Here is a 24,967-nt window from a genome sequence, read left to right on the forward strand (position 1 = left end):
TATTGTTTCCTGACTTTGCAAAGACAATTCTTCACAAGCCAAGAAGTGGTGGGGGGAAACCGCTCCCCCCAGCAGCCCAAGTCACAATTGTTTGGGGAGATGGAAAAAAAAGCTGGGCGGAGGAAAAAACAAAACCTCTTGAAAGTCATTGTCCTCAGATGTCAAGTGTCAGCCCCGCGGAGAGGAGAGCGCATTCCACCCATTGTCCTTCCACAGACAGGCACGGGGTCCCCAGGATGTCCAGCCGCCCCGCCCTGCATCCTGGGGCCCCCGAGTGACTTGGTTTGCTTTGTCTGGGACATTCCGGCGGGAAATACCACCCAGAGCGGAGCCCGTTCCCAGCCACCGCTGTCTCGGTCACTGTGGGCTTTTCCTCGAAGCCGCCCGCCCATCTGCGTCTCCAGATGAGTGTGGGCTGATGCTGATAATACATTGTCTGCTTTCCGAAGGCACTTCATCCTAACTCGTCAAGGTCTCACCATGCCCCTGTGAGCCAGGCACCGTGTGTGTGTATGTGCAACAGCTTGTTGAAATATAATTCACGTACCATACAGTTTAGCCACGTAAAGTGTGTGCTTCAGTGGTTTTTAGTATATTGACAGAATTGTGCCATCACCAGCTACCTAAGGACGTTTTCATCACTCCCGCCGCCCCCCCCCCAGGAAACTCCATACCCCTTAGCAGTCAGGTACCATTTTTGAATCTGCATTTTTGCAGAGAAAGAAACTGAGTGAGGCTGCCCAGTGTCACGTGGCCAGTAAATGTCAGAGCCAGGATTTGTACTCAGAATACTTGGCTTTGGAGACATGTTCTTAACGATGATGTAATTGGTGGTTCTTGATGGGGCTGCATAGGGGGCGTGGGGGGTGGGGTAGACTTTGCCCCCTCCCCGCTGCAGGAGGTATTGGGCAATGTTTGGAAACATTTCTGGTTGTCACAGTTGAGGATGGGGTTTGCTACTGGTGTCTGGAGGACAGAGGCCAGGGATGCCTCTAAACGTCCTGTAATACAGAGGACAGCCCCCCTCCCCGCCCGCACCGAAGGATTATCTGCTCCAGTGTCAGTGGTTCAGAGCTTGAGATGCCCTGCTCTTAATCCCATTCTGATGAGTCCATTCTTTAGGTAAAAAGACTAGGGGCTCATAGACGTGGGGAAGAAGTTGGCGTTGGAATAGGAAGGATCTCAGATCATGTTGTGGGTGGGGGTGGTAACAGCAAGGGGAGAGACGTGCTCCGCAGTGTGGAGAAGACTCAGCAGGAAAGAAGCCGGTGCTCCATTGGCGATGTCTGCCCCGGTTGCTGGTACGGGGAGCGTGCGTAGGCTTCACCTCTGCCAGGTCTAGGACTCTGGTCTCACACTTAAATGCCCATGAGGCCAGGTGGGAGGAAGATGAGTGCAGCAGCAGGCTGGCTGGTAGCAAACAGAGCAGAGCTCGCGGGAGTGAATTCGGTGGCTGCCGCGCTCTTATCTGGCTGTGGCCCTCAGGACTTTGGAGACCTGAGGTCAGCTTTCTCAAGAGAAGTTCACACCTAAGATTTTAATGGGAAATCTGATGTTCAAACCCAAGCCCGGATTTCCTCAAAGCCCATTGCTGGTCACACTAGACATGCCTGTGGGCCACCACTTTGAGACCTTTGAGAGGGAACTGTATCTCGGTAGCGTGTTGCAGCCACGGCGTGAATCATGGTTGAAGGCATGGCATGTTGAGGGTGAGTTCAGGGAGACTGCAGGCTAGGCTGCAGCCCCTGGGGTGGAGTCTGTGTGGGGAAGACTGTTGGTTTCTCCTCTGTGGCCCCCCCGCCCCCCTCCCCTACTATTGCATCAGCCCTGTTCACAACAGGTTGTAGCAACTCAGGTTTTACTTGGACTTCCTCCGTGGTCGCGGATGTGATGGGGCTGGGTGAAAACTGGGGACCTTTTCTTGGGGCCTGGAAGCTGGGTAGTGGGTTGTTGTTGTTTGGTTGGTAAGTCATGTTTCACTCTTTTGTGACCCCATGGACTATAGCCCACCAGGCTCCTCTGTCCTTGGGATTTCCCTGCTAAGAGTACTGGAGTGGGTTGCCATTTCCTTCTTCAGGGGATCTTCCTGACCCAGGGATTAAACCCAAGTCTCCTGTATTCGCAAGTGGATTCTTTACCACTGAACCACCAGGGAAGCCCCCGGGCGGTGAGTATCGGGAGTCTTTTCCAGATGACTAATTGATTAGTCAGTTAAACTCTTATTTGTCAAGGATCTTCTGTGCTAGATCAAGTCCCAGTCTCTCTGAGGGTACAACAGTGACCTAGACGTATCATCAGAGCCTTTCTGGAACTCATATTCCAGTGGACTAGAGAGACAGTAGACATAATGCGCAGTGACGGGTGCTGTGAAGAAAACAGGCCAGGAGGAGGGTCAGGTATTGTTTTTAGGTTGGTCTCAGACCGATTGAATGTGCCTCAGGGCCTTTGCACTGACTGTTCCCACTACTCAGAATGCCCTTCCCTCGGATACCTGTAAAGCTGCTTCTTCACTTGTCTCCAGGTATCTGCTCAGAAGCTATCTCCTCAAAGAGGCTTTCTCTGAGCATCTCTCAAACACTCCCTCATTCCATCTCTCTCTGGTCCCTCATCTTGCTTTATGTTTCTTCATAATGCTCGTCCTCACCTGCCATGTTATTTTAAAATCTGTCTGAGCGCTGAAGAATTGATGCTTTTGAACTGTGGTGTTGGAGAAGACTCTTGAGAGTCCCTTGGACTGCAAGGAGATCCAACCAGTCCATCCTAAAGGAAATCAGTTCTGAATATTCATTAGAAGGACTGATCCTGAAGCTGAAACTCCAATATTTTGGTCACCTGATGCGAAGAACTGACTTATTGGAAAAGACCCTGATGATGGGAAAGATTGAAGGCAGGAGGAGAAGGGGACGACAGAGGATGAGATGGTTGGTTGGCATCACCAACTCGATGGACATGAGTTTGGGCAAGCTCCGGGAGTTGGTGATGGACAGGGAAGCCTGGTGTGCTGCAGCCCATGGGGTTGCAGAGTCGGACATGACTGAACGACTGTACTAATAGTCTTGCCACCGCTCCATGAGGGCAGATTTGGTCTGATTTGTTCGTTTACTGATGTGTCATGGGCTCCTAGCGCAGTGCCTGGCACTTGGTAGGTGGGCAGTGTGCGTTGAGTAAATAGGCTAGTGCAGGACTGGCTCGATCCCCCGTGGAGAGGCCATGTCTGTGTCTCCAGCACCCAGTTCCATGTTGGGCACACAGTAGGTCTGCGGTCACGCTAGTTGGCATGGGTGGCGTGACAGCCTTCCCCCAAGAATGTAATCATAAGCAAGTTCCCGTTTCCTCACAGTCCAGCCCACTTCTCTCCGCCAGCCTCTGTGCCACTTCTTCCAGGAAGTCTTCAGAGTTAGTTTTTACCTGCATCATCTTGCTTACGCCCTCAGCTACTGCCTCTTTTTTTTTTTTTTTTTTCCGGATGAAGAAATAGACTCCGAGGAAGAAGTTCAGTGACTCTGAGGTCACGTGGTTGCCAGGCGGATGCAGCAGGGTGGCAAGTGCGGGGGAAGGCAGTGGCTGGCTTTGCATGGCAGCGAGAAGGATGTGGTGACACTGTACAGTCTGTGAAGTCCCCCCGCCACCAGTTCACTGCACCCTGGAGATGGTGAAGCAATCGATAGAAAGACTGTTTTTAGGATGAAAAAGACAACAAGTCAACAAACATAGGATAAATACAAGGAGATCTGTAAGTGGGGTTGGTCCAATTCCAGAAGTTTCCTTAGGAAACACAATGGGTTCATGTCTGTCTCCCTATCAGCTCAAGGTGGGGCTGGGGAGGTTATACCAGCAGATGCTCGACTGAGCCCTCACTGTGTACCAGGCACCACTCAAAGTGCCTGATGTGTGTGTTGGCATCGGTAATCCTTGCTGGATTCCTGTGTACCCATTTTACAGAGGAGGAAACTGAGGCAGAAAGAGGTGAAGTCAGTTGCTTGAGGTCACATAGTTCATCAGTGGCTCTGGAAGAGGCCTGATGAAAGAGGGTGCTTGCAGACGAGAGAGTGCAGAGGTTTTCGATCTCAGCCAGAGTGATGGTGGTGACTGTGGGTGGAGGATGCTCTCATGTTCCACCCCAGGCTGTGGAAGTGCCAGGCTGGCTCCTGGGGCACCGAGCCAGGGGGAGCACCTTCCTGGGGGCCCTGGTGGTTTCCAGAGTCAACACAGAGAAGGACGGGTGGGCAGCTCAGAGGCCCCGCTGCAGAAGGACAGCCTGGTTTTGTCTCTGCCAGTGGGCACTACTTGCTCTGCATGGGGACATCTGCCCCCCAGGAGGAGAATTCAGACTAGCCTTCTTGATGCTAGAAGTGACTAGCCACTTGAAGCAGAAGTGATAATCAGGCTGGGCAGGGGCGAGCCTGGAATGTGGAATAACCTCTCCTATCCAATTTTTTTTTTAAAGCATGTATTTATGTTACAAAATGACTTTTGATTTCAAAGTAGAAATTTGGGAAAAAACAGAAATGAAGGAGAAAATTGAAATTACTTATCATTCCACTCTCAGAGTTAGCTTCCATGGCTAGTGATAAAACCCACACATTAGTGCCTTAAATGATATGGAATTTTCCTTCTTACTGAATTATAGGCTTCCCAGGATAGATGTGTTGGCTCCACTGTAATTAGGGACATAAGCTCCTTCTGTATTGCTGGTCTATCTTCAATCCCTGGCTTTTACCTCATGGTATAAGATGGTTGCTTGACCTCCAGGCATCACATTTGCTATCCAGTCAGCAGGAAGGAGGAATAGCAAGAGAATGCCGGTCCGTTCTTCCCCTCATCCCCAAGGATACTTCCGCTTCCAGTGTATGTAATCCACTCCTGCCTCTCCCAAACTTAGTCGTGGGACCACATCTAGTTGCAAAGGAAACTGCAAAATATAGTCTGTATTCTAAGATCTGGAAAAGAAGAGACCAGACATTAGGGAACAGTTAGTAATCTTGGCTGTATTCTCACACAGCTTAGGGTATTTCGTTCCACACTTTTTCTTTTCTGTGCCTATGTAGAAATTATTTAACCAAAAAGGAGATTATATTTTATGCACTCTTCTGTAACTTGGGTTTTTTTTCTAAGATACATTCACACTCTTTTTTCTGTGTCACTCTGTGGACTTCTGCAAACCATTTTTCATGTGATGATCCTTTTGCCAAGATGGACAGCTTATTTAACTAAACCCCAAGTGTTAGAATTTAAAATCAGATACTAAAGTTAAATCTTGATGCCACGTGTGAGATTTAGCTACTCCTATAGGATAAATGCTAGAGTGGATGGAGGAAAGGATTTGCTGGAGTCTCTGTGCTTTTGGGGGTCTTCCCAAACTCTGGCCTTTGTGGGGCTGCTTAGTGCAGGCTGTACAAAGGCCCTTTCTGTTGTTGTTATTATTATTATTTTTTCAAATTTATTTTTATTTGGAGGATAATTGCTTTACAGTGTTGCGTTGGTTTCTGCCATTCAACAACGGGAGTCAGCCCTAAGTATGCTGCTGTTGTTATTCAATCAGTCGCGTCCGACTCTATGCGACCCCATGGACTGCAGCACGCCAGGCCTCCTTGTCCGTCACCAGCTCCGGAGCTTGTTCAAACTCATGCCCATCGAGTCAATGATGCCATCCAGTCATCTCATCCTCTGTTGTCTCCTTGTCCTCCTGCCCTCAATCTTTCCCAGCATCAGGGTCTTTTCCAATGAATCAGCTCTTCGCATCAGGTGGCCCAAGTTTTGGAGCTTCAGCTTCAGCATCAGTCCTTCTAATGAATATTCAGGACTGATTTCCTTTAGGATGGACTGGTTGGATCTCCTTGCAGTCCAAGGGACTCTCAAGAGTCTTCTCCAACACCACAGTTCAAAAGCATCAATTCTTCGGCGCTCAGCTTTCTTTAGGGTCCAGCTCTCACATCCGTACATGACTACTGGAAAAACCATAGCTTTGACTAGATGGACATTTGTCAGCAAAGTGATTTCTCTGCTTTTTAATATGCTATCTAGTTTTGTCACAGCTTTTCTTCCAAGGAGCAAGCGTCACTTAATAAAGTAAAATGCTGTTGTTAGTATTACTTTATTACTGTTACTTGGATTCATGGCTGTTCTGTGACACTCTGCTTCCCTGGACCCTGGACCACCCAGATCACCCAGGGATTTGGGGTCCTCAGGACACCCTCTTTCCTGTCTTTGTTATGGTCTGGGGGCTGCTGTTCCCCTGGGCCCCTCAGGTTTCGCCATATGTCTGGTGAGGTCACCCCAGTCAAGGCAGGGATGTCCTTGGGGGCAGGCGGGCCGCCTCCCCTTAGTGATCAGGTTGCCGGTGGCCATCTCAGAGGCCATCTCAGAGCATCTTTGAGGCCTCCTTCTCTCCTTTTTCATCTCCAGGGAGAGAATTTTCTTCCCAAGGCTGTGGCCATGGGTTCCAGTATGACAGCTCCCCAGTAGCACCCCAGAGGGCAGCTGCTACCTGTCTGCTGCTTGCGTGGTTTGTCCTGTTCAGTTACTGAGTGCTGTTGTGTGTTGGAAATGGGTTGGAGACTCATCACCGGGCCAGACTGCCTGGGTTCGAGGCCCAGCTCTGCTACCTCCTCGCTGCGTGGCTTCGGGTAAGCTCTTTACTACACCGGGCCTCAGTTCCCTCCTCTGTAAAATGGGCACAGTTATAGTAGGGCCGAACTCCTAGCATTGTTTGAGGATGAAAAACACTTAGATCTAACACCTGTCATACAGTAAGGCTCAAAGGTGTAAGGTAGGGTAACAATTGCAAAGGAATGGGGTCGCACAGAGTCGGACACGACTGAAGCCACTTAGCAGCAGCAGCAGCAGCAGCAGACCTATCATTGTTATTATTATACTTTCAATGCTGTACCTGTTACTTCTGGAACCTGTTCTGGGCCCCTTCCCAAGAACAGTGTGTCGTCAAGCAGGTGACTGGTGTGGGGCCCACGTGCCTCAGTTTCCTTGTTTGTCTTTGCGGCCTGCTCTGCATGTGAGAGAGGGGCCTCAGACCCAGCAATGTGGGTGCTGGTGGCCGAGGTGGTGCAGGGATGCACCCCAGGGATAAGAACCAAGGGGTGTGGGTGGAGTGTGGGCGGTACGTGTTGCCAAGTGCAAGGGTCGATGTGGGCCAAAGGTGGAAGGTGTGATGTGGAGTGAGAAAAGCAAGTTGCTGAAAACACATCACTTATAGAAGTGTTGTAAACTCGCAAAACAGTGTTCTTTATTGCTTCTCAATTCACACGTGCCCAGTGAGTGGGCACAGGCCTGTGTGGCGGCGAGGAGCATGCGTCCAGGGCAGTCGGTGCCTTGCAGGATGGGCAGGTACCCAGGTAGCTCACCTCACTCTGTAATGACTCCTTTCTTTCTGCATGTGCACTGAGGGCTTGATATTCACAAGGCACGTGGATAAAGTGCCTTGATCTCAGGTGCCCGTGGATGAGGCTTTGAATACGCATTCGCCTGTGTAACTGCCGCTCAGATCAAGAAGTAGAATATTTCCAGCTCCTCCCATCCCAGTCCCACCCACGGCTCTCCCTTGTGTCCCTTCCCAGTCTATACCTCCTCTGGACTTGATGAATTTCATTTAGAAAATGGTTTAAAGCAAATTTGTTGTTGTTCAGTCGCTCAGTCGTGTCCAGCTCTTTGCGACCCCATGGACTGCAGCACGCCAGGCTTCCCTGTCCGTCACCAAGTCCTGGAGTTTACTCAAACACGTGTCCATTGAGTCAGTAATGCCATCCAACCATCTCATCCTCTGTTGTCCTCTTCTCCTCCTGCCTTCAGTCTTTCCCAGCATTGACATGGTTTGACACAATGCTGAGAAGATTTTCCCAAACTGGGTAGTGATGTGTTTGTGGGTGTTAAATTTTTCTCTAACTGTTCGGGGATCCTTGATGTATTTCATCATCATCATCATCATAAAAGAGAAGAGGAGGACTTGCCGAGAGGCAGGGACGCGACCCGGGGAGGGTACCGGATGGACATGGCATAGACAAAGACGCCCAGGCCGGGGGGATTGCAGGCGGCCCTGGGACTCCCGAGAGCACGCTCGTCTCTAAGGGAGGTTTCCAAGATGAGAGATGCTTTTGGCCAAGTGTTCCAAAACTGTCAAGGTTTGGACATGGAGTCGCCCTAGAAGGTGCCTCTCAGCACCCCGCCCGCGCAAAGGGCATCGGCACCCACCTGGAAAAGCCAATGGTGCCTTGGGCAGCACGCGGGCCGGATTCAGAGCCCCTGCCTGCCCATTCTTTCTGGGCCACGAGCCGCGATCGTGCCCAGCACACCATCCTGTTTGCGGCTCCTCTGTGGGTGGCCCGAGCCTCGCTTTGTCCCAGCACGATCGCGGTGGCCGTGCTCTTGTAGGGAAAGTGGGGCAGGAAGCCCCGATCTAGGCCAGCCGCGCCGCGCTCCCAGCTTCCTGCTCTGCCCAATGTGCCGGGTGAGGCTGCCTTGTCCTCCCGCCCCGTCTGGGGAGGCTGGAGGCCGGACTTCCCGGCAGCATCACAAGCCCTGGAAAAACATCCTTTGGGAACTTCTGTCTGCTGACCACCCCCGACCCGTTGTCTTTTAAAAAGAAGGATCATCAGTCTTCCACGTGGCCCAAGCTGAGCTTCCTGCGATGTGTCAGGCACCGTGCCAGGCAGATTTTAGGCCTTCCTTTGATTCCTGAGGGCTTATTGTGTGCCAGGAGCAGGTCTAGGCCCCAAGGGTCCAGCTGGGAAGAAGACTGGCAAGGACCCTGCCCTCATGGACCTCCCATTCGCTTTATCCTAATACATTCTGAAAGCCGGGTTGGTATCACTATGATCCACGTATCTTGGAAGAGTAAACTGAGACACGGGGCTTCCCAGGTGGCGCTAGTGGTAAAGAAGCCCCCTGCCAATGCAGGAGACATAAGAGACCCACGTGCTATCCCTGGGTAGGGAAGGTCCCCTGGAGGAAGGAATGGCCCCTCACTCCAGTATTCATACCTGGAGAATCCCGTTGACAGAGGAGCCTGGCGGGCTATGGTCCATAAGTTTGCAAAGAGTCGGACACAACTGAAGCGACTTAACACGCACACACGCAAACTGAGACTCAAAGAGACCAATGCACTTTCCTGAGGTCACACAGCAGGAAGGAGGAGGCATGCAGTTTAAAGCCAAATCATTGGTTTCCAAGCCTGACCTTTGTTCTTGGATTGGGGTAAAGGTTTCATCCCAACCATGCTCCCTTATTTTTGCCTTTCATCTAGGAGCTGGTGTAGATTGCTTGATCTCAGTCTTTTTGTCTGACAAATGGGCTCTTAATAAAGCGTCTCTCTGCAGTACAGGAGACCCGGGTTCGATCCCTGGGTTGGGAGGATCCCCTGGAGAAGGAAATGGCAACCCACTCCAGTACTCTTGCCTGGAAAATCCCATGGATGAAGGAGTGTGGTAGGCTACAGTCCATGGGGTCACACAGAGTCGGTCAGGACTGAGCGACTTCACTAATGCAAGATGAGAAGGTGATAAGTACATGAAGACAAGGTGGGCATCCTGGAGGAGGTGACATTTGAGCTAAGGAGTGATGAATGAGAAGGAGCTGGTCCAGAACAGATGGGAGAACATATCCTGCCAGTGGGAGCAGCATGTGCAAAGGTCCTGAGGCAGGGGCATGCCTGGCAGGTGGAAGGAATAGCGAGATTAAAGATGTGGCTGAAGATTATTGAGGTGTGAGGTGGGGATGGAGGGCTGGAAGGTGAGTTCAGAGAGATTAACTAGTGCATGGGGGCCTTATGGACTGTGGGAAGATGTGATTTTTTTTTTCCTAAGTATATTGAGTAGCCATGGAGAATTTTAGGATCCCTCAGGCTGTGTGTATGGTAAAAGGAACAGGGGGGAGGGGATTGCAGTCCAGGCAGAAGGTGATGGTGACTTGGGCCAGGCAGGTGACTGAGGATGTAGGGAGAAATGGTCTGATTTAAAAAACAAGTTGAAGGTGAAGCTGTGATAGCATTTGCTGATGGATGGAAATGAAGTGTGAGAGAAAGAGGGGGTCGAGGATGACTGGGGGGCTTCGGTTGGAGATCCTGAATGGCAGAGGTGCCATTTGTCAGGCTGGGAAGGGCTTGGTGCTGTGTGGGTTTGGAGGGAAGTTCAGGAGCTAGGTTTGGGACGTGTTAAGTTTGAGATGGCCTTTGGACATCTGGCCTTCCCTGGTGGCTCAGATGGTAAAGAATCCATTTGCCAATGTAGGAAACCTGAGTTCTATCCCTGGGTTGGGAAGATCCCCTGGAGAAGGGCATGGCAACCCACTTCAGTATTCTGGCCTGGAGGATCCCAAGGGACTGAGGAGCTTGATGGGCCACACTCCATGGGGGTCACACAGAGTCGGACATGGCTGAGTGACTGATGCTGACCCGGACATCTAGGTGGAGTTGTCCAGTTGTCAGGAATCCAGCTGAGTCCAGAATATACACTTGGGCTACACTTGGGCTGCAGGGACTGGTCGCAAATGCGTCGCAGTGAGTGTGGGCAGAGCGGCAAGCCCACCTTGCTGTTCCCAACGTTCCTCTCTGAGACCTGCCCTGTGGAGCGCCGGTGAGTGTCTTCCTGGGAGAGCAGAGTCCGCAGGCGCCCAGGCTGCTGTGACATCCGTGGATGTCCTTTTGGGTGATGGGAAAGAATCCGACAGCCGCCTCTGTGCCCGCCTGCCCCGCTTCGCTCCGTCCTGGGCCGTCCCCTCCAGCTTCCCCACTCAGAGGATTCCCCTGTGTTCTACCCATGTGCGGTGGTGAGGGTGACCGGCAGGCCACTGTGCCATCTCCTGATCTGTGGACCGTGAAGTTGTTTTCACAGGGGGTTCCTTGTGGCTGTTGCCAGGTCAGCCTGGGGCAAGTCCTGGGGTTGGGGCAAACCTCAGTCTCCCTCAGGGGCTGGCTTTCATCCCCTCCCCACCCAAGTCCATTCCCCTGACTTCTCAGCGGCGCGTCCGTCCCACCCAACCAGGGCCAGGCCACTGTCACTGCTCATCAGCGTGGCTGCACCCCTCCACTCTGGTCCCCAGCGTTCGTGCTCAACCCCTGAAACCTAGTTCTTTGCAAAAACAGATGGCTCTTCTGCCACCATTTAAAAGCTGGGAGGGACTTCTCTGGATGGTCTAGCAATTAGGACTCCATGCTTCCTCTGCAGGGGCATGAGTTTGATCCCTGGTCAGGGAACTGATATCCCATATGCTGTGCAGCATGGCCAGAAAGCAAAACCACAACAAAACCCCCAAACGCTTTAAAAATAATAATAATAATAGAAGCTGGGAGACTTTGCTTTAAAAAAAAACCCCTAATTTCTGGCTTCTCTTGGGGAAAAAAAAAAAAATAACTCCTCCAGGACATCTGGTGATCCTGGGCCTGCTGCCTCCGACGTGGCCGCACTTCGAGGGGGTGAACGGCCGCCCCCCGCAGTGGTCGTGTGTTTACCTGTTCCCCACGACCCCCCCTGCCAGGCCCCGCCTTTACTGTCTCACATCACAGAAGGGGGAAATGATTTCTCTGTTCCAAGCCCTTGAAAAAAGTGGCAGAATGACTGAGGTTCATCCACGCAGTAGCATTCTGGGCAGCCATGAAAGGAGAATGAGGATGTTGCCTGGGTTATGATATGGAGGGATCTTTAAGTTCAGTGGAAAAAGGAGGTCCAGGGCATCCTGTGTATGCTGCTATCTTTTGGTGTGAGTAAAGGGCAAAACAGGAATACACGTGTGTGTGTGTATGCATAAATTTATATATGTGTTTATTCTTTCCTAGCTTTATCGGGTATAATTGACATGTGACATTGTGTAAATTTAAGGTGTACCACCTGCTTCTGTACACTTACATATTGCAAAATGATTGCCGTCATAGCGCAGCTTTAAGTGTGTAATTCAGTATTATTGCCTGTAATTGCTCTTCTGTACACTAGAATCCCAGGATTTATTTTTCTAATAACGGAAACTTGGTACTTTTTGACTAACACGTGTATGTTTATTTGGAAGTTTTCATAACACACAAGGAGCTGTGGTTCCTGTGGGGGAGGGAGGGACTAGATGGGTGGGGGCTGGGGTGTCGGAAACCCACTTTTCCAATTTTGACTATATATATATATTTTTTTTTTTTTTAATTAACAAATTAAAAAAATTTTGGGATTTGAGATCTTCGTTCCCCAACCAGGGATCAAACCCACGTCCCCTGGAGTGGGGGTGTGGAGTCCTAATCACTGGGCTACCGGGAAAGTTCCTATAGTTTTGACTTTTGAGCCCTGCGAATGGTTATTATTTAGAAGTTAAGTTTTTAAACAAGAAAAATAATGGGAAAATGAATTGCCGTCCACGAGGGTCCCCTGGGCGATGACGCAGGTGTGAGCACAGATCCTTGGCGCAGGGCTTGTGTTGGGCTCTGCAGAGCCTGGCCGGGTAGGTGCTCCATAAAGATGTGTTGGCTGAATGGCCGGCCAAGTAGGTTTTTGCTTCTTTCCCGCCTGTGTCTAGGGCTGCGTTGGCGCTTGAACTCCTGACCTTCCTTTTGTGCTGCCTCCAGGGGACTGGCAGCGTGGAAGCTCACCTCTCCTTGTTTCTGTCTTCCAGGCATTCCTGCATCGCATCCGGCAGAATGCGGCAGACTCGGTGGAGAAGGGCCTGACGGAGGAGAACGTCAAGGTGAGGGTCCGGGGCCCCTGCTGTCCCTGCTGAGCAGAGCTGCCTTGTTCCTCCGGGTGATGCTCCGAGGGGGTGTGGGGGTGGGGGTGGGTTTGGTCCCCCGGGTGATGCTCGGAGGGGGCGCCGGGGTGGGGGTGGGTGTGTCTACCCCGCGGGCAGCTGGCTCTGCCCTCCCCCACCCCGCTTGCTCCCTGTGGTCCCCAGAGGCCCCTGGGTCCCCTGAGCGGACCATGCTGGGGCTCTGTGAGGAGGGCTCGGCCTCAGGCCCCCACTCCCAGCTCAGGATTTTTCTCCCCTTGCTCAGTACAACCATCCTGTGTCCCAGCCTCCTTGCGCGGGGGCCCCTGGCTTGGTGCCAGTGGAAAATCCCTTCCCAAGCGCCCCTGGGAGCCTGGCACCTCCAGCTGCCCTCGTGGCAGCCCAGGCCCCTGCCCTGCACTGGGCGTTAAGTGCGAGGCAGAGTGGATGAGTAACTGGGTCCAGGCTTCATCTTGGCTGTGGCTCTGGGGAATTTCAGGAGGAAGTCAATAGGCCTTCTGTGTGCTCAGTAAGGGCCCCAGAGGTCCCCAGGCCTGGCTTTCCAGTGTGATCTCACTCTCTGAGAAGCCGCCTCCAGCCCTTTGGGGCTCTGGGGTCCTGGTGTCTGGAGAGATGGGGAGCTGGGGCAGGGTGGGAGTCAGCTGTGCCCAGCATGTACAGCTCATAAAGGGCTTGGTCACGCCGGACATCCCTCTGCATACGTCCGAGGTTGATAGCCACCTTGTACCTTGTACATTGATAATTCTGAGTTGAGTATTTTGGATGAGAAAGCTGAGACTCAGAGATGTAAAGAGACCTATGCAGGGTCAGTGCATGGCTGGTTCCTGGTAGGGCTGGCATTGAACCTTTTATGCATTCATTCAGAAAGCAAATATTTACTGAGTCCCTGCTGTTCATTAGTCTATTTATTACAGTCTGTTTATTTATTGGCTTCCCTGGTGGCTCAGTGGGTAAAGAATCTCCCTGCAAGGCAGGAGGCGCAGGAGACTCAGGTTCAATCTGTGGCTCCCTGGAGGAGGGAATGGCTACCCCCTCCTGTATTCTTGCTTGGAGAGTCCTATGGGCTGAGGAACCTGGCGGGCTACAGTCCACAGCATTGCAAAGAGGGCACGACTGGAATGACTGAGCACGTTTATTTATTACATCTTAACAGTATGCATTATAATTAAGAATTGTAATTTATTGCAGTTTGAAAAAATGACCTTTTTTATGAGGTATAATTCATATAAAGCAAAGGGTCCAATCCTGAGTGCAGCTCCTCAGTACATGCCTCCTCCGCAAAGACAAGCACTGACTTCTGGCTGCGTTGGTTGCCTTTGCCTTTTCTCTAACCGTGTATAAAAACGATCCCTTTGTGGAGCCTGGCATCTTTTGTTCACTGTCATGTCTGTGAGACTTGCCCTTGTTGTTTGGTGTAGCTGGGAGTCACTGCTGTTCATTGCTGCATAGTAATCCATAGTACGAATGCACCACTGTTGACTCATTCATTCTTCTTGCGGTGGATATGTGTGCAATTTCCAGTTTTTGGCTGTGATGACCGTTCTCATCTGTCTTTGGGGGGACACAGGCTCTCATTTCTTTGGGGTGTATGCTCAGGAGACAGATAAACTTATTTTGAAATCCTGCAGCCGTTCCTTGACGTGAGTGTAAGAATAGGGTGTATCCTATGGGTCTTTAAACACATTCAACCATGTGAGCTAGACAGAACAAGAAAGAGAAGAATAACCCAACAGTGCGAGTGATTCTTCCAGCCACTTCATGTGAGCAGTGTCCCCCAGGATAAGGCCGAGGAGGAAGAGGGCCTCTGGCCCTCTGGGACTTCGGCTTTGACGCGTGGTCTCCTGCCCCTTGGCCCTCGCTGCCCACCCTCAGGCCTCTACAGACTGTCTGCTGCCTTTGCAGGGTGTATGGGGTTGGTCTTCATTCCTCAGGGCCTTGACTCCAGAAGCACCTTTTCAGAGCGGCTGTCCTTGGCCCTCTGTGTTTAAACGTGCAAACTCCTCCTCCTGCCCCACCCTGGGATTCCCTTCCTGATTTACTTTTGTCCTGAGGCTTCTTGTCACCTGGAAAACTGGCGCACAGTAGGGGCTCAGTTAGTACTCCCTGAAGGAATGACTGTGGAAGAAACCCTGGAGGGAGCTGTAAGCCGCAGTGACTGGTGACCTGGGCTGCTAGCTGCTGCGGGTGGGAAGTGGGGGAAGAGGGACGTGGCGTTGTATTTATTGGGGTGCTCAAAAGGACCTTTCTGTTCCTATAATATTTTGATTTTTGAACCCTGTGAATGTCTTCTTCAAAATTAAATGAAAAATGCACCTGTTTTTTTTTTAAAAAAAAAGGCAGAGAAAGGAATTTCACGGTTCAAACGGCCTAGAGTCAGTGGAAATTCTCCCTTAGTTGTTCTTAGAGGCCTTGTTGGTTCCCAGTTGGTGTTATTGCCAGGGGTCTCTGCTTCTGCCAGCGCAGAGCAGAGTGGCCTTTGCGTGTGTGTTACCTTACACAGATGGATCCATACTGGAATTCCAGGTGGCACCATGATGCCCCCTGCCCTGAGCCCCCACTTAACAGTATGCAATTAAGGATCATTCCAGGGCTCCAGATAACCTGCAGGTTCTTTTCACAGGCTCAGAGTATTTCAGAATATGGGATGTATTTAAATATAACCAGTCCAGCTGTTTAACTATTTCACAAGTCCCCTTCAATGCATGCTTAGCTTTCCTCCGGTCTTCTGCTACTGCAGGTAAAGCTGCCGTATATGGGCTTGGCCGTCCACCCAGTTCTCAACCTTGGTGCAGTGAACATGTTGGGCTGGCCCCCTTTGCCCTCAAGGGGGCTGTTCTGTGTCTGTCTCATAGAATGTTCAACTGCATCCCTGACCTCTACCTTTCAGACACTAGGAGCATCTGATTTGTTACAGCTGAGTTCGTCACAATCGAAAATGCCCCCATACATTGGCAAATGTCCCCCGGGAGGCAAAACTGTCCCTGGTTGGAAATGACTGATCAAAAGGTTCAATTCTAACATACAGACTTGCCGGGCCAGACTGTGCATTTCAAACTTTATAGGTTCTTCTGGGGGAAACAAACGCTCTTGTATGGTTTGTGAGGGTTTAAGCGGCATTTTAATCTTCCTTCCCTATAGTATTTTCTTTTATCACATCATTTTAATTGGTGTCTGGAACTACCTTCACCATTTAAAAAAACCAGTCCTACGGTTGGACATAGCAGGCGTGTGTCTTAGACTGATGAATTCTCAGTACGTGATCTTCCTCACGCCAAGTGTGAAGTTCATGTCTGTCTGCTGCTTCACTGGACTGCATGACCTTGGGAAAGTTAATAGTTTTCTCTGAGCCTCTGTTCTTCATCTGTGAACTAGGGATGAGAATCGTTCCTGCCTCATGGAGTTATACTGAGGATTAGATGCGATAAATGCATATGAACTTCTTAGTGCAGGATTAGGCGTTAGTCCTGCTTGGTGAATGTTGGCAGTATTTTTGTTATTACCATGATTTCTGTGAGCCCATTTCCCTGTGCCCCCCTCGCCTGCACTGGGGGGTTATGTATTTTTTAAGGCTTCATTTTGCTCTCCCTCTGAGCCTGGATTGATGCTGTCCCTGGGCCTTGTGTTCCCCTCGCAGATCCTGTTCTCAAACATCGAAGACATCCTGGAGGTTCATAAGGATTTCCTGGAGGCCTTGGAGTTTTGCTTGCATCCGGAGCCTCAGTCTCAGCACGAACTTGGGAATGTGTTCTTAAAATTCGTGAGTACAGTGCCCCAGCCCCTGTTGGAGCCTGTAGCTTTAGGGAATGGGCTTCTCCCTGGGTCCCCTTGACCAGTTTCACTTGCAGGCCTGTCTGGGTGATGGAGAGGCTGGTGGGCAGGCGGGCCCAACCTCTGTCCCTGCAACAGCGGGTGGAGTGTCGAACCCAGTGATTTTTGCTGGCTCCCCTCCCTTCGGTGTCACCTGGAGGTGGTCCCCCCTTTCCTCAGAGCTCTTGGCTGAATAACTGCATTCTGGGGTTCCTGTGGCCTCCTGGCTTGGCGGGGCCCCGGGGTGGACTTGGGTCAGACACACCGGTGTTTGAGTCCCCGCTGGGCCACCCACTGGCCGGTGAGGGTGTCTGACCCCTGGGCGCCCACTGGGACTGCCGGACAGGGAGGCTGCGTCTGGTTGTCATGGCCACTGTCTTCACAAGTCACTTAGAATTGGGGTGGGGGTGGCTGGAGGAAGACGGTGGGGCTTAGCCCGCAGGAGGCACCTGCTTTTCCACACCTGCTCGTCCTGTGCCGCCCAGGACCCTCCTCGCCAGGAGGAAACCCGCCCTGGACTCGTGGGCAGAGGCCTGGGCCAAACTCCTCTGTTCCCCTAGCCTCAGTTTCCTCCTCTGATTGACAGGTAGGGATAATGATGCCTCCTTGGGTTGATGGAAAGACTCAAAGAGGTAAAACGATCAAACGTGTAGCCTAGGGCAGCGGTTCTCAACCAGGGGATGATTTTGCCCCCAGGGGACATTTGGCCACATCTGGGGACACTTCTGGTTGTCCCAGCTTGGGGAGGGGGGCCATGCTACTGGCTTCTGGTGCGGGGAGGCCAGCCATGCCACCAATTAGCCCATAACCCACAGGATGGTCCCCACAACAGAGGCTTATCCTGCCTCAAGTGTCAGCAGAAATGAGATGAGAGACTTTGGCCTGGAGCAGGGACTTAGTCCATGTTGGTGCTTACTTCCGTTGTCACTGTCATCGTCGCTAACTCCCTTCTCCAGGGTGTCACATCCGGATGGTCCGAGACGAGGAGGGCAGAGCCGGGCTGCTCATGGGCGACGTTAGCCTCTGCAGGTTGTTTTAACCTGTCTGTGCCTCAGTGTCCTCACCTGTAGAATGGGTATAAAACCAGACCTGACCCGTGATGTTGTTGAGGATCAGGTTTGTTAACATAAGGGAGGAGAGGGCTCAGAGCAGCACACCGGGAAGTGCTCACTAAATGCTGGATGTTAGCTGTCCACATGGCCACCGTTCCTCAGTGTTTGAAATTGGATGAACATGAGAGAGAGAGACGGGGCACAGGTGAGCCGGGTACTCAGGGAGGGCGAGGAGCAGGGCAGGGACGTGATCTGCTCTTGGGGCCGCTGCAAGGGAGAGGCCTGGAGGGGCGGGGGAGGCGGGGAGACCAGGAGGAGGTCATTGCACGTGTGAGACACTGGTGCCCTTGGGCAGGGTGGCGTCCATACGGGTGGTGAGAGGGGCAAGTGGCAGTACTGGTTCAAGACACATGTCTTTTACTTGTTTATTTATTTTTTGGCTGCTCCTTGTGGCTTGCAAATCTTAGTTCCTTGACCAGGGATGGAACCCCGGCCTCAGCAGTGAAAGCACAGAATCCTAAACACTGGACTGCCAGGGAACTCCCCAGGACACGTATCCTGAATAGGAAAATAAAAAGGATGGGGGGCAGTCTTCCATTTAGGTTCAGAGGAAGGAGTGAACCCCCATTGCTTCGGAGCCAGACTGCTTCGGTTTGATTCCCTGTTCTACTGAAAAGCTGAGTGGCTTTGGGCAAGTCACTTCACCTCTCTGGGCCGCAATCTCTGACTCTGTAAAACGGGGGTGATGATGGTACCTGCCGTGGGGTACCGTCATGAGGGTGAAATGAGTTAATTTGAGTGAAGCACTGAAATCTGGACTGGTGTGAGTGTCAGCTGTGGGTGTTATCCCAGCTGAGGGACCAGGGAAGGCTTCCAGGAGGCGGTGGCATTGTTGGGAAGGCCTCTGAAGGGATGGCATCTGAGCTGGAAGTGGAACATTCCATACTTGAGCTGAGGCAGGGGAAGGGGTCCTCAAGGTGCATTATCCAGTTTGCCACTAACCCCAGGCTCCCTGGGTCCCCCGACTTCTCTGCATGAGCTGCAGAGGTGTGGTAAGCAGGTTTAACGGACCAGCCAGCGAGGTCTCTGGATCGTGAGTCCCCACCCGGGCTCATTTGCTCAGAGATGCGGGGATGGCTGGAGGAAGGAAGGTGGGGAGTTTGGAGTCCAGGACGCAGCCCTCTCCGTGCCCTCCTGTGCGCACCCTGCAGCCCTCGTCGCGTGGCCTCAGCGAACTGGATGATCGTGGCGGCAGTGTTTATCCTCAGAACCCTGACGTGTTGGCAGTGGATGTTCAGGCCTTTGTGGGGAGCCAAACATACTTATTTACGAGGGAAATTTGCATCATTACTGGGTTTGGAAAGTGAGTGTCTCTCACTATTAAAAATAAATGCAGTAGAAGCCAAGCTGTGTTACGGCATTCCTTCCAGAAACTTCTGCCCACCTGCGTCTCTGAGCTGACGCCTGCTCAGGTGAACAGTTGGAGAAGGAAATGGCAACCCACTCCAGTGTTCTTGCCTGGAGAATACCGGGGACAGAGGAGCCTGATGGGCTGCCGTCTATGGGGTTGCATAAAGTCGGACACGACTGAACAGACTTAGCAGTAGCAGCAACAGCAGCAGCAACAGGTGAACAGCATCAGGCTGGCTTTGGTGCCCCACAGCTTGCTGAGACCCTCCCTTGAAGTTACTGAAACAGCTGAAAGCGGAGTCTGCTTTCTCAGTGGTTGACTTGGAGTTTTTAACTTAAACTCATCTTTTTCATTAAAATATTGCCGTCGTCACCCCGCGTCCCCCATGCTCGCAGAGGATGCCGCTGAATTCTTTTTAAAAGGGGCCACTGCTGTAGGTTGGGTTTCCGGAAGCCCGAGGCCTGTGTGCAGGGGGCCTTGTTGGAAGCAGTTCAAGAAGAAGGTTGCAGTCTCCACTCGGCCTGACCCCATCCAGGGTTGGGGGAATGCTGGAACTGGGGGTGCCTCTTCCTTCAGGTCACCCCAAATTGCCATGAGGGAATGGGGCTTCTGCACCCCTGTTGGATGGGGGCCGTCCTGGGGAGTGGCTGGACAGCCTCAGGCAGGCCAGGTGGCTGTCTCAGACTGAGGGTGGTCCTCAGGGAGGGATGTACGGATGGGGCACGCCTACCACTGCATCCCTGAGGACCCCAAAGGGAGGGAGCACCCGGGCCAGCAGGATCGCACAAGGATGGTGGGTGGCGATTGGGAACAGAGCTCTGCGGTCAAGGAAGGGGCATCTCAGACCCCATGAAGGGCCCTGGCTTACAGACCAGCCTACCCCTGCCACCCAGTCAGTGGATGGCGGGGAACTCTATCACCCCCTCACCCCAGGCCCAACCCCCAGCTACTGAGATGATCACAAACTAGCATTCAGTCAACTTTCTGTGTCCCAGGTGTTGTTCTGAGTGCTTTATGTATATTAATTCATTACAACATCACAACAACCTTTAATCATGGGTGCTATTATTATACCCACTTTATAGGTGCAGAAACTGAGCCCCAGAGAGGCTTAAGTCAGTGTGCAAGCTTACCCAGCCAGTAAGTGTTGGAGCTGGGATTTGAGCCAGTTGTCTGATTCTGAGTCTTGTGTTTTTCACCGTTCTACATGATAAAGTCTCTTAATAGTATCATTAAGCACCTACTGTGCGCCAGCCACTGTTCTTGGCCCTGAAGTTAGTGCCCTAAATAAGACAGACTTGCCTTTTGCTGCCATGAGGCTCTTAGGCCAAAGACATGGAGGGTCCATCAGTCGAGAGAGGATGTCACTGCAGACAGGGATGTGGATTTGTGAAGAATACACGATGCCTGTGTGAGGAGTAACTCTCCTTGAGGTTGTATGAAAGTTGGCAGTCAGGCATAGGGTTGCTAGATTGGGCAAATAAAAACACCTAGGAGGGGTGAGATAAATTTGGATTTCAGGTAAACAGCAGATTATATTTTAATGTAAGTATGCTTCATATGGGCTTCCCAGGTAGCTCAGTGGTGAAGAATCTGCCTGCTAATGCAGGAAATGTGGCTTTGATCCCTGGGTTGGGAAGATCCCCTGGAGAAGGAAATGGCAACCCAAGCCAGTATCCTTGCCTGGAAAATCCCATGGACAGAGGAGCCTGGGGGGCTACAGTCCACGGGGTTGCAAAGAGTTGCACACAACTGAGCAACTGAGCACGCATGCAGCACGTGTCTCATACAGTGTTTGGTACATACTTATCCTAGAACAGATTCATGGTTTATCTGAGGGCACTCAGCTCAGTGTCTTGTGTTTTATCTGGCCATCCTGGTCAGGGAAGGCCTCTGTGAGGTGCTGAAGTGGGGGATCTTGGGGGAGGATATTCCACATGGAGAGGAAGCTGGGACTGGGGGCCTGGGCTGGAGCAGGCTTGGTCCACAGCGGGCAGGCAGGGAGGCCAGCATGGTTGGAGCAGAGTGAGTGATGGAGAGGCAGGCCAGGGGTGGCATGGGGCAGGGGGTGGCGATCCTGCAGGGGCTGCATTCTAAGAGTTGGAGGGTTTAGCAGGATGTGGTGTGGTCAGCTCTGTGGACAGGCGGATGATCGGTTGGGGAAAGTGACCTGAATATCACACTCCTCTTCCCACCAGAGGTGTCTGCATGGCCGGCTCCTTCCCTTCTCCGAGTCTCAGTCTTTGTGAGTGTGAAGTGTGGTTGGGAGCAGATGGTCTCCGTGGGGCTAGTAACCCCCCTCCCCACCCCCAGGTACTGTGGACAGCAGCCACCGCTGCTGACGACCCTTGAGCCCTCCCTGGGGGCTCGACCCTCTCCCCCAGCTGTCCCCAACGGGCAGCCGTCCCCTTCTCTTCCTTCACAGCCCAAACCCCCAGCCACGTGCTCCCCACCTCTCACATCTGTGTGTCCACAACTGTGTGTCCATCTCCTCCTGGCCAAACAATCCAAGCCCCATGTGGGGCCCCTAGGAGGAAACGGAACGCTTGGCCTCTTCATTGTCAAAGGCAGCATTTTCACATTTGTTGCATCTTGAGCCTGAGATGCAGCTGGGATTGGGCTCCGTAAACAGAGATGGGAGTGATGAAACTCGGCATGGTTTTGAAGAGGGGATGTTGTCAGTTGCTAAATTTAACTTCTCCGAGCCTCAAACCTTGGTCCCCTGCCCTTTTCAGTATGGAAGGAGAGGATGAGAGTGTGTCAGAGAAGGGGCTCAGGGAATGAGGAATGATGAACCCATGGAGATCTTCCCACTTACTCCCCTTTCATGCATCCATGGCAGACATCACTAATCAATAACAGCATTCTCCGGGGGCCTCCAGAGTTCTTCTCGCTAGTGTTGCGGCCAGCATTCCTTATTGATTGGGGTTGGCATGTGAAGATGAACAGATCTGGGCTGTGCTTTTTGGTCCAGGCCCTTCACGGTGCAGATAGAGATGAACAGGGAGACTGTGTCATCTCACCAGGCTTGGATCCATTTTTTCATTTTCTTCCCCTTTTAGAATGTGCGTATATTAGGACTGTCTTCACTGCAAGTGACGAAAACAACAACAACAAAAGGACTTAACTGGCTTATACAAATGACATAGTCAGTGTTGGTTGACATCAGGTATAGCTCGATCCAGGATCCCATGTGATGTTTTCAGAATGTGGTCTTTATCTTTAGGCTCTGCTTTCCTCTGTTTTGTTTTTATTTCTTGGAGTGGTGGCAGAGATGGTCCTCAGCAGTTTCAGGGTGACAGTCTGCTCACTTAGAAACAGAAGTTCAAAGGGAGCTTCTCTTCGCAATAATTCCAACACGAGTCCTTGAGGGCTCTCCGGGACTTGGGTCATGTGACCACTGCTGCCAGGACTGGGAGCTGTTTGACTGATTTGGCCTGGGCCACATGCTCACCCCTGGTGCCTGGGGGTGCAGTCGAGTCAGTGGGGTCAGAGTGTAGGAGGCAGGTGCCCGGGGGAAACACTGGGGCCTGAGACCAGAGCCAGGGGCCCTGGGTGCTGGGTGGGTGAGACAACATGCGGGCTGACCATGAGCTGAGGCTGTGCTGTGGTGGACTAGAAGCAGAGTGAGGCTGGGGTGAGGGTCCTGGGCACTACACAGCTCCCCTGGCTGTGCCCTCACTTCATTCATCAAGTAGTCATCTCTTCTCCGTCTGGGACTTCCGTCCTCCCTGGCATCGCAGCCGTGACCTCAGCAGGGGCAAACCCTGCCTCCAAGGAGATCCTAGTCCAGGGGGTGGTTGTGGGGAGATGGACAGTGCCAAAATGAGACAGCAGACCTGCTGGTGGGCAGGAGTCCCCATATTTCACACAATCCGCCTGGTGCCTTCCTTGGCGCCCCACCCCAGACCTACGAGTCCACTTCACTGTCTTCCTCCTGACTCTGCCTGTCTCTTTTCTGCCATCAAAACCTGCCCATCCACTGCCCCGCCTGTCATAGTATAGATGGGTTCACTAATGGGATAGTGAATTTGCAGAAATAATAGCAATAGTCATCATAGCAGCGTCAACAACAGCAATGATAGTGGTGGTTGATAGTCAAGGAGCCCTTACTGGACACTCTTTTACACATTAACTATAAATTCACCTGATGACCCTCACAACAACCTTATTACCGGGAGGTCATCACTGTCGATAATTTATAGGCACGAATGCAGAGGCTTTGAAATTTTACGAGGTCACAGAGCTGGGAAGCTGGGCTGTGAACCTGGGTGGTCTGGTTGTAGAACCTGGGCTTGCCCTTGGAGGCTGATGCTGGTGGTGGTCACCAAGGCTTCGCTGTCGTACCTTGGAGCTGTACTAATAGCAGAGCCTGTAGGCTCTTGGCTGTAGAGCTGGACATCAGTATGGGGGTTTAGAGAGGTCGAATCCTGTTCTGCCGCTTCGCTAGGGGTGAGGCCCTGGAAACCAGCCTTTCCTTGGTTTCCTGTGTGTGAGGGGTCGAATACAGTCGTCCGCGTGTCAGGGGATTGTGAGATGCGAGTGAGTCTGCCCGCATTCCGGGAGAGCGTAGGGTGGCCGGTCCTGACCCCTCAATCAGCTCAGATGGTGCACACGGAGCCCCAGAGGGAGCTTACTGATTCCGAAACCTCCGCCCACTGGCAGGATGACTGGGGCTTATTTAGAAACAAGACGAGTTGCTTACCTTGCAGACCCACCTCTTCCTTCCTAAGCTTCTTGGGGTCTCCCAGCCACCCCCCAGCCCGAGGTCAAGACCCGTCAGCCCTTCCTGTCCTGTGGCCTTCCCCAGGACATCCTTGTTTGGGGTTTGGCGGGATGGGAGGAGGTATTCTTTAAGCCTTTGGGAACTGACTGCTCGGTGGAGAGCTTCCTGCGAAGACGGCTCCTGGCCGCTCCAGTCCCAGAAACCCTGACTGATGGTTACAGACCTGCTGACCCACAGGTGACCTCTAGCCTGTAAAGAACCTAGCTCTGGGCTCAGGGACTTCTGGAGGTCAAGAGAGCTATCCCCCGTCTCAGCAATGCCACTGCTGCATGGCAGCGACCAGAGATCTACGTGTTCTCCCAAATTCCTGAGTCTTATATAGACTCTTGTGGTTCATATACATAGGGCATTGTGCATAGCAGGTGCGTGAGTTCATTCATTAAGTGTTCACTGCGGGCCTACTGTGTGCCAGACACTGTGCTGGGACCTGGGGACCTCTCAGTGAACTAGAGGATGTGGTCACTGCCTTCAGGGAGCCGATGGTCAAGTGGGAGAGGACAGATGATGAACAGATAATTCTCAGGTGGGAATGCTACAAAGAAAAGAAAGATGGCCATGGAGGAGTGATAGAGAACACTTGGGTGGCCACTTTAGCCAGGATGGTCCAGGTATCATTTGAGGAGGTGGCATTTGACTTGCGACCCCAATGGTGCAGAGTCGCCAGGCTTTGGGCAAGAGTGTTCCAGGCAGAAAGAAGACAAGCGCAAAGGCTGAGAGGTAGAAACAGGCTTGGCAAATCTAAGGAGCAGATAGCCGGCCAGTGAGAAAGGCAGGGTCACATTGGCTGACCCTTGAAGGCTATAGTGAAGTGTTGGGTTTCATTCCTAGTGTAACAGGACACCACTGCAGGGTTTTAAGCCCTGGTGTGATACAATCTGATTTGCGTTTTGATTGTAAAGACATTTATTGAGCACTCACTGTATGGTGAAACCGTACCTTTTAAATCATTTAACAGAACACCATGAGCTAGGGACTGTAATTAATTCCACCTTAACAGATGAGGAAACCAAGGCACAGAGAGGTCAGCTAGCTTGCCCCAGTTCACAGCTGGAAATACAGAGCCAGGGTGCAAGTCCAGTCTGCCTGGCTTGAGCCCGTATCCTTGACTCTGGGCCATGCTGCTGCCTGGGAGGTCGCTGGGTGCAGAACTGGGGCGAGAGTGGAGGTGGGAGGTCAGTGGGAGCTCCTTCAGCTGAAACCCCGCCT

General features: G+C 52.1%; 1 protein-coding gene across 2 annotated transcripts in view; it reads left to right on the forward strand.

Annotated features, from left to right (window-relative positions):
- PREX1 (phosphatidylinositol-3,4,5-trisphosphate dependent Rac exchange factor 1) overlaps positions 1–24,967 on the forward strand; it is a 181,278-nt gene that overhangs the window by 63,174 nt on the left and 93,137 nt on the right. For both annotated transcript variants that reach the window (XM_086330807.1, XM_086330806.1), the window contains exons 2-3: positions 12,595–12,666; positions 16,340–16,462. In XM_086330807.1, coding sequence (XP_086186933.1) covers positions 12,595–12,666; positions 16,340–16,462 — 195 coding nt within the window. The remainder of the gene's footprint in view (positions 1–12,594; positions 12,667–16,339; positions 16,463–24,967) is intronic.

The sequence above is a fragment of the Bos grunniens genome, chromosome 13, assembly GCF_055505025.1.
Source record: "Bos grunniens cultivar Pamir isolate PY7600 chromosome 13, Bosgru_T2T1.0, whole genome shotgun sequence".
NCBI lineage: Eukaryota > Metazoa > Chordata > Mammalia > Artiodactyla > Bovidae > Bos > Bos grunniens.